Below are 12,106 nucleotides of genomic sequence, written 5' to 3'. Positions count from 1 at the left end.
TCCTTGCAAGGAAAATAAGCTAAAATTAGCTTCGAACACAGAGACTTTAGCAAAGAAGGTGCGCTCCTAGCACCACTTGAGCACTACCTTGATGATGTCCAAGACTTGGCACGCGAAATATTTGAAAGGACCTCCCCTTGGAAGCCAATGCTCTGCTCACCTACTCATGATGCACCACACACAAGCGCGACACGGCCAGGAAGTAAGATGCACACAAGATGTGCGCACAAGGCCTCAATGCTCAGCTCAACTTGTGAGCTGAGCATCCTCCTGGAAGCAAATTTTCACATGGGCCAAAAAAATTCAATAAAAATCTAATTTAATTCAATTCTTCTCCAAATTGAATCAAGGCCAACCAAACCCATTTCTCCTCAAAATCAAAGCAAGCAAAGCCCACATCATCACTCAAAGGCACAAGAACAAGCTAGATTAGGAATTTTATTTTGTGAATTTCAATTTCATTTTTATTTTCCATTTTGTAAAAAAAAAGCCTATATAAAGGCATCACTCTCGTTTCAGAGAGGGGGGAGCCCCATTAAAGAATATTGGAGGGTAGCTCCATTAGAAAGCGCTCTCTCTTTAGTTTTTATTTTCTATTTTTGAATTTTGGATCGAGGGGAGAAGGAATTCTGTTTCCCTCTTAGTCTAAGATTTCTCTTGGTTCTGCTTCTGCAAACTTTCAAGTGACTTGTGATTTGAATCAAAGTTCTCTTCATTGCTTTCATCTTTAATTTCCTGCATCTTCTCTGTTGGATCAAGGAAGGATTGGAGATCTAGACTTGTTTTCTAGTCTCCTCCACCCCTGAGATCTTCAACATCCTTTTTAATTTGCTGCAAATTAAGCATTGCTTTTCTGTTTTTAATCTTTCAAGCGTTTTTAGTTTCTGTTGCATTGCTTCAAATCTACATTTCCTGCAAGTGCTCTAAGTTCTTGTTCACTGCAATTTTACTTCTCTGCTTACATTGTTCCCAATTTATTCTTCCTGTACTTTTGTTCCTCTGAAATTTACATTTGAGTTGTTGTGAGCTTGATTTAAATTTTCCTGCACTTTAAGCTTCCTGTTACTTGTTCTCAAGATCTCCTTGATTGTTTGCTTCGTTGCTCTCTTTAGTTTCCAGCACCCAACCCCCTTTACATCTGATGCAATTTACATTTCTTGTAATTTAAGTTTCGGCTATTTTACTTTCTTGCACTTTAAGTTTCTGCAATTTTACTTTCTGCATTTTAATTTTTCTTACTATTTACATTCTGCTGCAACAATTCTCACTCACCTATGTTAGCTTGATTAAACTAATCACCCACTAAAGTTGCTTGATCCATCAATCCCTGTGGGATCGACCTCACTCTAAGTGAGTTATTATTATTTGATGCGACCCGGTACACTTGCCGGTGAGTTTTGTGTTGGATCGTTTTTCACATGTACCTTTCACACCATACACAAAATTTTTGCCCATAATGAAGAGCAAAAGACTTGAAAAGGATCCCTTTTATATATTCAACAAGGTCCTATCCCATTTTTAATCTTTTATGTACTGCATAGCCACTGATTCCTGAAATCTCTTTAGAACACAAATTACTAGCATTCAAACATGTTTTGCAAAACACCGCATTTTAGTGTCACATAGGATACTCTACATGGTTACACTCTTGGTCCATATTGCTTTTATAATAGTACTCTATCCATACTAGCAGAACAACTTATTTTAATAATATAAAGTTCTGTTAGTTTATTAACTAATATTTTTTTTTAAGTAAATAACCAAATTCGTTCATGCAAAATTACTTATTTTTTAAATAGATTCTCGAAAGAGTTTTTAAATTAAATTTTGTGTTTAAAAATTTAAGTTAGTTACAGTAGTTTTTTTATAATTTTTATTATTTACAGTGTCATAATTTATTAATATAATATATTAAGTGATATTATAGTATATGCCTAACGATTAAATTGTGATGTTATAAAAAAAATACAAAATATTACTAACGTAACTAATTTAAAATTTTTAAAAGATGAATTTAATTAAAAAATATTTAAAAATCATTTTAAAAAACAAGTGTTAAGCGACGAAATTAACTATTTACCATGTGGGATATGATTGTATAAAAAAATTAAATAATATTATATTTATAACAAGATGAGTCTATTTAAAGTGAAAATTTAACTGTAATTATTTTTATGTGAAGTTGATATTTAAAAATTATTAGATAATTTTACAAATTTAATTAAATTACTATCTAATAATTTTTAATTATTAATTTTACATAAAGACAAATATATGAGAATCTTCACAGTCATCTATACATGGGACATATATTGAATTTTTTTATATATTTAAAGAAAAAAGAATTAAAAAGGGAGCATGCATTCCGCATGGATTTGGGGCCTCCATCGAGTTTGGGAACAGTGAGAGGCACAGCAGTACGGGATTTGATTCCATGATTCCATCACTCTCCGCTCAACAACCACGACAACGACAGCAATAACTACCTTTAGAGAGGAACCAATGGCCTTTCACTGACTCACATCACAACCAAACAACACAGAAAAGGGAAACCAAGAGCTCATTCATGGAGGTTAAAGCCAGAGCTCCAGGCAAGATCATACTCTCAGGGGAACATGCTGTTGTTCATGGATCCACGGCTGTTGCTGCCTCTATCAACTTATACACCTACGTTACTCTCCGCTTCTCCACCCCTTCCGGTACGCTCTTTCATTCTCTCTTTCTCTAGATCCATTCTTGATTTCATTTTTCGTTTCTGCTTGTTTTCAATTTCGTATGTATTTATTTATATACAGACGATCAGGATTCGTTGAAACTTGTGTTGAAGGACGAGGGTTTAGAGTTCTCGTGGCCGACTAACAGAATCAAACAAGAGTTTCCGGAATCATCAGCTGAGCCGCAATCTCCGGCGCCACCATCGTGCTCCGTCGAGTCTGCCAAGTCTATTGCATCTCTCGTTGAAGGACTCAACATTCCTGAGGCCAAGATCGCTATTGCTTCTGGTGTTTCTGCTTTCCTTTGGTTATACACTTCCATTCATGGGTATTATTCTTACAAATTTGAAATTAGTGGTGGGGAATGTTTTTGAAGTATGCAGTAAATGTGTTCAAAGAGTATGCATTTGTTTTCTTTTTCCAATTCCAGAAATGTTTAAACAGCCAAGAGTTACTTTGCGTTCCTTGATTATTGCTGTAATAATTGGGTAATATTATCTAATAAGTGTATAATTAATCATGGATGTTACATGCATGAAACTGTAGATACTAAGTTAAATAGGTAATTTTGGGTTATTTTCTCCCTACTATTACCGTTCCAATTTCTAAACATGGCAAGGACAGTGATATAGTTTTATTTTGAAGTTTGAACACATACCAAACGTAGTCGTGTGAGTTGTTTTTCTTAATTTCTCTCTGCTTGTGCAGATTTAAGCCTGCTACTGTGTCTTTCACTTCTGAACTTCCCATGGGTTCCGGCCTCGGATCATCAGCCTCGTTTTGCGTGGCGCTGGCGGCTGCCTTGCTCGCCTGCACTGATTTTGTTTCTCTGGATTTGAAACAACAAGGATGGCAGTCTTTTCAGGAGAAGCAACTTGATTTGGTAAATAAATGGGCTTTTGAAGGCGAGAAGATCATCCACGGAAAGCCCTCTGGAATTGACAACTCTGTTAGCGCATATGGTGAGCCCTGACTTAGTCAGATTTTAACACATAATTTCAACATGTGTTTCTGCATTTTGAAGGTTTATATAGTCTAAAATGGAGCAAGTGAATTGAGAAATAACATATCAGCTATGATACAAATACTTCAGTTCATTTCATAAAATTGCTGTATTTAAATAAATGGATGAGTCCAGGCATGATCCATTATAACATATTAGTATTTGATTGGGAGATCTATATACTATACAGATTGTGATTCGTTTGAAATTTTCAATTACTTTGTAGGTTGTTCATAGTTGTAGTGTTAAGTTGTTGCCTCTGAATGCTGAAGTTACTTGACTTATGTTATTATCAGGTAACATCATAAGTTTCAAGTCTGGTAGCATGACACACATGAAGGCAAATACGTTACTGAAAATGCTCATAACTAACACCAAAGTAGGGAGAAACACGAAAGCATTGGTGGCTGGTGTTTCAGAGAGGATGCTAAGGCACCCGGACGCAATGGCTTTTGTGTTCAGTGCTGTTGATTCTATTAGCCAGGAATTAACCTTGATTTTGCAGTCACCAGCCTCAGATGATGTTCTCTCTGTAACGGAGAAAGAAGAGAAGATAGGGGAACTGATGGAAATGAATCAAGGTTTGCTCCAATCTATGGGGGTTAGTCATGTCACAATAGAAACTGTTCTTAGAACGACATTGAAGTACAAGTTGGCTTCTAAATTGACCGGAGCTGGTGGTGGTGGCTGTGTTCTCACACTGCTTCCAACATGTATCCTCTTTACTCCTCATCTTGATTCTGATTCAGTTGTTCGCTTAAGGTTTTCCATCATCTGTTATATATATACTATGATTCTATTATATAAAGGAGATTCATCTTGATAACCACTTTTTAGACTTATACATCAAGTTATATGCCCAGCACACAAACATGATAAGAACACTTGCCACCCACATTTTAGGCTTATTTGCATAAAGATTCTCTGCACTATCATTCATTTTATACACCTTACCTTAGTTTTGGGGTGGGAGGGATGGATGGTTTCATGTCTTTTATACAATTGTTACTTGCACAAACCATGTTTTGTGAATCCAACATGATATTACATAGCTTTCTAATTATGAAATGTATCTTGAAGTTTATGTTATGTATCTTTTCCTTGACATGCTTTTAATCAGTGTTATCAGGTTTCGTTGTCGAAAAAGTAGTTGCTGAATTGGAGTCATGCGGGTTCCAGTGTTTCACTGCCGAAATTGGTGGGAAAGGTGTTGAAGTTAACTTTGAGGTGTCATCTTGATCTTTCTCTTTTGTCCGGAAGGATTACCGTCGGTGATTGAAGATCTTCAAAATAAATAGCATGAAAAATATATGCTTCAATTTTTTTGCATGTAATTAATTTCTAGCATAACTTTGGATTTGTTGGTACTCGGAACACATTTTTTTGTAACCGTGAATTGGTGAACACGTAGTTCTTAACACCACAATTATTTTTTGTTCCATACTGATCTCTGTTCTTAGCACTAAAAACTCTTCCTTTACAAATGGATGGCAAACACATATTTGATTTGATGGTTTCAATTACGGTTATGTAATTGATTATTTTATGTATTTTTTATGGTGAAAACTTAGGTGCAGTGACTTCACGTGAAGTTGATACTTGAGAATCGTTAGATAATTTGATTGAGTTAATTAAATTTTCATCTAACGGCTCTCAGATATCAACTCACGTGAAGTTGACTTCACCTGAGTTTTTACCATTTTTTATTAGTGTACTATTGAGATTGTCTCATATTATTTGAGTTTGTTTGTATTATCTAAGATGACTGGTGACAACAGAGTGTTAATGTCAATTTTAAACCCAAACTTTTTCAATTCTTTCAGAGGTATTTTTGAAACATAAAGTAAACTTCAAGCACAACTTAAAAAGTTTTCGTGCTGAGTACACTTTTAAAACTAGCTACACATGCCGAACTTCTACTACTTCTGTCTTACTATTACTACTGCTAATTACAGCAGTTCCAAACGCATCAGATAATTCATCTAACAACCTCCCTTTGTCAATATCCCAACCCCAAATGAGTTCGAACCTTCACCCACAAATAAAACATAAAAGTCACCATAAAACAACCCAAAACACCAAAGATGGTAGCCACCAATGGTTTCCATTTAGCATAAACTAATTTAGCCTTCAAATTCAAAATCCTCATTTTCAATCTTGCAACTTCAGCCTCTTGTGTTGTTACTTTTCTATTTGCTCAAGTAAAGAAAGTGCATTCTTTCCCAATCTACAACATAAACAAAAAGCACTTGAAAAAATTCACAGAGATATTAAAATAAGAACACTTAAACTTGAAAAAAGGACAAATAGGTCCCTGACCTTTTGTCCGGCAGATATTTTCATTCCTGACCATTAAAAAATACTTTTAAGTCCCTGACCTTCACAAACTTGGACGGATCAGTCCCTGACGGAGGCATTTGAACGGATCAGTCCCTGACGTAGACATTTGGACGGAGGGACTGATCTGTCCAAATTTTGTGAAGGTCAGGAACTTAAAAGTATTTTTCAATGGTCAGAGATGAAAATGTCCGCAGGACAAAAGGTCAGGGACCTATTTGTCCTTTTCTCCTTAAACTTACATCAAAGTATACACAGCCCCAAAATCTCTAGTCGAATTCTCTGGTTTGACCATCTCGACATAAGGAATTCACCACAATTGCATGTAAGTGTTCCTCATCGCCTATTGTTCTTTTGTGATGATAGAGTCTTGGAAAGCCATGGATTTGAGGAAGAAGAAATAAATTCTAGGATTTAGATTGAAATTTTTATCCTTTAATTTGTTAATATAATTTTTAAAAATAAATGTTTTTTTATCTAATTCAGATACCTAGTTGCCACATCACTAACATAATTGATTTAATGTTTTGATATATTTGATACAAATTTAAAACTTTGAAAACAAAATTGGAATAAAATTTAAGAATATTTTTGAACTTTTTAATAATGGGAACAAAAGATATACTTTTTTTATTTTTAATAATTATGAAGCAGATAGGCGGCTTTACATATTCTTTGAAAAGCTATTAGATAAAGATGGTTATTGTATAAGTTAACGTAGCAGTTAGTAATATATAGTCTTGACTGAATCATCGTTCGAATAATCTAATCCTGTTATTAAGAATCTTACATTTAACACTATTTACCAGAAACATTTTTCTTTTATTTGAAAACGGATGGTGAGAAATAGAAATTGATGGATCCATCTGCAACTTAACGCCCTAACAGTGCCTCATAGTAGACAAGCTGCATAAAATATGAATTTTGCATGCCCTTGATTTTCAAATAGGTAGCCTCCAATCCGTTGAAGTTCAGCTCAAGAAACAAGTTCACTCCAAAATTTGCCATTATCATGGCATACCAATATAGTGCGTTCAATGCTAGCTAGGGGCTAGAAATATGAATTTACAAGATGAACTGTACCAAACTATTTCGTGTCCACTAGATTGATTTTTCTTTAGATATTTACACCTAAAAACATTACAAAGCATACATCAACCACTAAGATAGCTTCCTAAACAGCCTGGGATGAAGCATTGGAGGTCAAAAGTGTTCCCCGGAACCCTTCCTCGGTATGCTGTGTATCCATTTTCTCATCATAAAGTTCCTCTGCAAAATTGAATGATCAATTTTCAGTATATGTATTAAAAAATTATAAGTAAATAATCAATAGCAAAGTAGCTAACCGGCAATATCTCGATTTTCATGGATTTCAGAATCCCTCACTATAATCTGATCTCCAGCAAATATGTTTACATCTGCAAGTGTAGTGTATTCATCATCAATGTCAATTGTCTTATCGCCCTTTTGTAGTAACTGATTTTCCTTGACCACCTGGGTATGGAGCATAAAAATTAGAAGCAATACAATAGGTTATTATAAAACCACCCTACATGAGAACAGAACTGGTTATCCAAACACCTAAGATATGTGAAATATTTTCTTTCATGTCTCAACAAAAACATTTATTTTAAATTGAAAATCAGTATGCGTTTATATAGGAGTTATTTACACTTCCAATGGGAAAACAAAACACGGAGTAACCAAAACTATTATAGAATTTATCCATACCACAAACTGGATTCTTGTATAAGAGAGGATGAAAAGTTTCACATAAAATCATATTCCTCAATCATATCTACATACATAACTTCTAAGTTTCTCCATCACTCACTCTGCACAAATATGAGCACACACACCTATATAAAAAACCATGTCTGTAAACAAGTCATCTTATTCTTCATTTGTTCTAATTAGGACTACATCATTCAAAAAGCAGGATGCTTGAACGCAAGCACCTGGATTTGTTTAGCGATCACATCCAAGAACATGGTTAAAAGGGAGAGGAAAAAAAATCCTATCTTAGGATATTATAAATATGCACAAGAAAGTAGGCTTACCCCAAAGGATTCCCATATCATCATTTTAAGCTGGTACATTGATGTTGAAGCAGAAACTTTCAGACTAATAGAACTCCCATTTTTAGTTTTACGGGTGCGTTTAGAAGCCCGCCGTTCTGTTTCAACAAAACCCTTCGAAGCCTCCAATATTGATCTAGGTACCTCTTTTCCACGGACAAGTATTACAGTTATGTTCTCATTGCAATAGTTTAGCTTCTGCATCAACTCACAGCTTTCTTTTTCTCCAATGCAACTTTCACAAACCTGCATATAGAGAAAGAGACAGAGATACTTCAATTCAGTAGTAAAATATATTATCAATTAATATATTCAATTAAACATAACACAATGAATGTAAGGCGTGTAAGTTGTATAACTTATTCAGAACAAAAGATGGACCAATGGATAACAGTGTAGATTAGACAGAAACCTACAAACAGATTTGAAGCTGCTTTTTGAAGATGGAAGGCTTTCATTAAAAAATATAACGAATATGCACAAGACCCAAAAAAATTTCCAGACGGTTTGTCTCTGTGCATGTATAATATGCTGAGAAACAGCTAAAGGGAAACTAGGGAAGCCAAGGATATGTCCATCAAAGTACATATAAATTCATACTATCATATTGGACTATTTCAACCAAGATATGTACATACAGAAGGATAGGAGCCTACAACGGCATTTTCAACAGATTGAGGTAGTATTTTGCATTACCTCTGGACAAGTCTTGATCACGAATTGTCCATTCTCAGTTTCATTATTCACTTTATCTGAAGAACCCAACTGATCCTCACATACTGGCAACTCTTCACATGATCCAATCAAAACATTCTCAGACTCATCAATATTTTCAATACTGGCAGATATTCCTTTGGCCTCATTACCACCCCATTCTTCACATAAGAGTTTCCAATCATTTTCAGATATAACTGTTACACCACTTGCCTAGAATCCAAAAAAGATAATATCAAACTGAGTCATCAGACTTAAAACTGCACTTAAAGTTAGATCATTTCGAAAAAAAAAATCTTGGTATTAGGAAATTATAATATATTTTTCCCCAAATAAAAAATTTATATTTCCATAAGTAAGATAATTATCATGGCAAGCAAGAATAGATACACAGATGTGTTGTCTATGTCATTTGACTATAGTACACAATGACATCTTTTCCTCCTATTCAAACTTACAGAAGACTCTCTTGGAACTATAGCACTGCGTCTGAAAACCAATTCAGGAGGCCTCTCAACTAGTCGTGAGTGCTGTAACAAAACAGAGGAAGAATTACAATTAAATTTCACAAAATGGAATTGCTAAAATTGAGCACACCCAGTACAAATTGTGAGTGCATACCTAAAGTTGTCTCAAAATTTAACAAAATATTTGCAATAATAAATTCTGCAAACCACCTCCATACCACAGAACAAAAAAAGAAAACACAATAAAAAAGCAAGGTGGAATAACAAGGTACCTTTTCACACTTCAGTGAATCAATTACCCCATCTAATGTTTCAGGTTTATCTGAATTCTTTACAGATGGATTAACATAGTTTCTCCATTTTGAAATCCACAAAGATGGAACTAAGAAATACTTGCAATGCAGATAGAGCGGCATACTTTTACCCAGGAATAGTTTCTCATGTTTCTGACGTTGTCTTTGCTTCACTAATCTGCAGCATTTAAGCAGAAGTCACATTTAAAATTCTATATATCAACTCTAGATCAACAGCAATCATCAAATGAAACGACCTCAATGAATCCTCAAAGCAAGCCACTTCAGATAATTCATTACTGCATTCAGAACACTCTCTGGAGTCAACAGGGAAAGTAGGGCAACCCAAAGGATCATCAGGTTTTACAGAGATAGAATCTTCATATAAGAAGAGCCAAAAATCCTCAGGAACAAGCACTCTCTTAGCACCAGCAGCTTGTTCAGGCATAAGCTGCCCATGTGGACAGCTAATAGCTGCTGTTGGTCCAGCATCAGCTTCAGATGGAGCATCAAGAACTTTTCGTTTCCACCATTGCTGTAACCTATGAAAAGTAAGTTCATCAGCACAACAGGCATTAGTGTTATTGCTTTTGATATATGTTGATATCATAATGATTAATGAAGACATTGCAGTGAACTTAAAACAGATCAGCACCGCTGATAGATATCTCTACAACAAAACATATTAACTGTTTCCACAACACAACAGATAACACAACTAGTCAGCATTCAATAACCACTCCTTTGTTCCTGAAGGAGCAAAAATGGTATGAAAAGAAGATTTTGGTATCACACCATGGCCTGGAAATGTAGTACTTTCCATCTTCACAATGTCCATCTAGAACATCCCGTGCAAGCTGCTTCAGTGATTCCCTTCGATCCCGATAGGTATCAGCTGACACCACATTCCGAGCTCCTTCAATCAGACAATCCCAACAGCAATCATCATGAGAAAGTGTGGGCCCCCCACCATGCTGAATTTTACAAGCCAATAAAGGAACATGTTATGAACATAAATATCAGCAATAATGGCAGAACTGGAGTTATCAATTAAAAAACCATAAAAATAAACAGCTGAAAATTTTCAGGCGGATTGCAATTGTATGACCTTACTATTTATGTAATCAGGAGTTCATTCAAAAAAGCAAGCTACATTCTCCCATAAACAACATATAAAGTAACTTACTTTCTAGAGCTATCATTTGCCAACATGCTTATACCCCTTCAACCCATATATTACAAAATTTTTCATGATGACATCGCCAACAAGAAAAAAAAGGATAAGCTTCACGCTTCAAGAAGAAAACAGCCCAGAGCATCAAATCCCTCAGTAACCCTCCTATAGGTCATAAGAGTTGTCTTGGTCCCTCTGACTATTGATTACTTTTACATTTCATCTTTCATACTAGTATTATCCGTCATGAATGTCAAACAGCAGGAAAGGGGATGTAGACAAATCATTAAACACACTGAGCAAGTAACTAAATGTACCAAAATGCATCACAGCCAACAACAATGCAGTTACCTTAGAGAGTAGCTTATCCCATGCTTGAGAAGACAATCTTTTCATTGTGGTAATATTTGATACTGGGACTTTCCCATGTGAACATTGAATAGATGTGTTGTCAACAGCACTGCATCAAAGTTAGAAAGTAATATATAGATTAAGTGATATCATCATACCCTAATAATTGAGTAATTTACCCGAGGAATGTTTGATTGTAGACAAGGAGGGGAAGAAATCGACACTGTATAACAAAAATCAATTGAAGCATGTATTATAAATAATAAATAATGGAATAAAAGTATGCACCAACGTTGGAATGATGTTGTCAGCCCACTGGCGAAGCCAGTCACTATAAATCCAAAAAAATGGTTGCTTCAGTGGCTGAACAGGGGCTTCAGCTAAAACAGATCGAACTTCCTGTCTCCGCTCATTGATACGACTCAATTCTAACTCTTTCTTTTGCTTGTACTGCTCACAAGCATCAAGATATGAGGCATTGATATTTTTAATCTCTTCACGAAGATGGAAAGGAAGACAAGCATCATCCTGGGCAGTAACTGCATCACGCTCTCCTTTATGGTTAGTACCAGAAAACATAACATCTTTTCCATCAACATTCTTCGAACGTTTAAGATGGTACATCAACATGTATGCATCGCTAGAAGAAAATGTCTCCACATGGGAAGAGTGAGACAGTTTGGCATCTAAACCATTCCCATTACTGTCAGCTATCTTTGCTTCAGAGCAATTACTATGAACTACATCAGTCTTGGCTAATTTAGAAGTAGAATTTGAAGCTTCTTCACCAAAGGGATGACGACCTAAGTTAGTGACATTTTCATCATCAAATTCCCACCATTGCCCAGTATTTTCATCCTTAATATGAGCAATGTAGTGACCACTATTAACAGCACTTCCCTTGTGAATTAGTACAGCTGACAAGTCATATATCAACTCAAAAGGAGATGATTCAAACAATCTATGGCGCATATC

General features: G+C 35.3%; 2 protein-coding genes across 4 annotated transcripts in view; one reads left to right on the top strand and one right to left on the bottom strand.

The window, feature by feature from the left end:
* Positions 1–2,367: 2,367 nt before the first annotated feature.
* On the top strand, positions 2,368–5,158 carry LOC107495366 (mevalonate kinase). Of its 3 annotated transcripts, none has more exons than XM_016116513.2 (5): positions 2,368–2,699; positions 2,796–3,042; positions 3,423–3,676; positions 4,014–4,430; positions 4,847–5,158. In XM_016116513.2, exons 1-5 carry the CDS (start codon positions 2,567–2,569, stop codon positions 4,954–4,956), a joined length of 1,161 nt encoding a protein of 386 aa, XP_015971999.1. In that variant the 5' UTR covers positions 2,368–2,566; the 3' UTR covers positions 4,957–5,158. The 3 variants fall into 3 exon arrangements, with proteins under 3 accessions (XP_015971999.1, XP_015972000.1, XP_015971998.1); XM_016116514.3 differs by having other exon boundaries at positions 4,014–4,479; XM_016116512.3 differs by having other exon boundaries at positions 2,369–2,699; positions 4,838–5,158.
* A 1,807-nt stretch (positions 5,159–6,965) lies between these two features.
* LOC107495337 (ubiquitin carboxyl-terminal hydrolase 26) overlaps positions 6,966–12,106 on the bottom strand; it is a 7,657-nt gene continuing 2,516 nt past the window's right edge. Inside the window, exons 4-13 of the mRNA XM_052263134.1 lie at positions 11,424–12,106; positions 11,132–11,240; positions 10,402–10,580; positions 9,864–10,148; positions 9,586–9,784; positions 9,305–9,376; positions 8,829–9,059; positions 8,115–8,378; positions 7,401–7,548; positions 6,966–7,323 (exon numbers count right to left, since the gene is read on the bottom strand). Coding sequence (XP_052119094.1) covers positions 7,229–7,323; positions 7,401–7,548; positions 8,115–8,378; positions 8,829–9,059; positions 9,305–9,376; positions 9,586–9,784; positions 9,864–10,148; positions 10,402–10,580; positions 11,132–11,240; positions 11,424–12,106 — 2,265 coding nt within the window. The 3' untranslated portion in view covers positions 6,966–7,228. The remainder of the gene's footprint in view (positions 7,324–7,400; positions 7,549–8,114; positions 8,379–8,828; positions 9,060–9,304; positions 9,377–9,585; positions 9,785–9,863; positions 10,149–10,401; positions 10,581–11,131; positions 11,241–11,423) is intronic.

This window comes from Arachis duranensis, chromosome 6 (genome assembly GCF_000817695.3).
Source record: "Arachis duranensis cultivar V14167 chromosome 6, aradu.V14167.gnm2.J7QH, whole genome shotgun sequence".
Lineage (NCBI taxonomy): Eukaryota > Viridiplantae > Streptophyta > Magnoliopsida > Fabales > Fabaceae > Arachis > Arachis duranensis.
This window is presented reverse-complemented; position numbering and strand designations above follow the sequence as displayed.

Bases quoted from the DNA above. Each gene is read 5' to 3' on its own strand.
- LOC107495366 (XM_016116512.3), top strand. From the start codon at position 2,567: ATGGAGGTTAAAGCCAGAGCTCCAGGCAAGATCATACTCTCAGGGGAA. The intron at 2,700-2,795 runs GTACGCTCTTTC...ATTTATATACAG, and splicing joins CCGCTTCTCCACCCCTTCCG to ACGATCAGGATTCGTTGAAA. The intron at 4,431-4,837 runs GTATCCTCTTTA...GCTTTTAATCAG, and splicing joins TCTCACACTGCTTCCAACAT to TGTTATCAGGTTTCGTTGTC.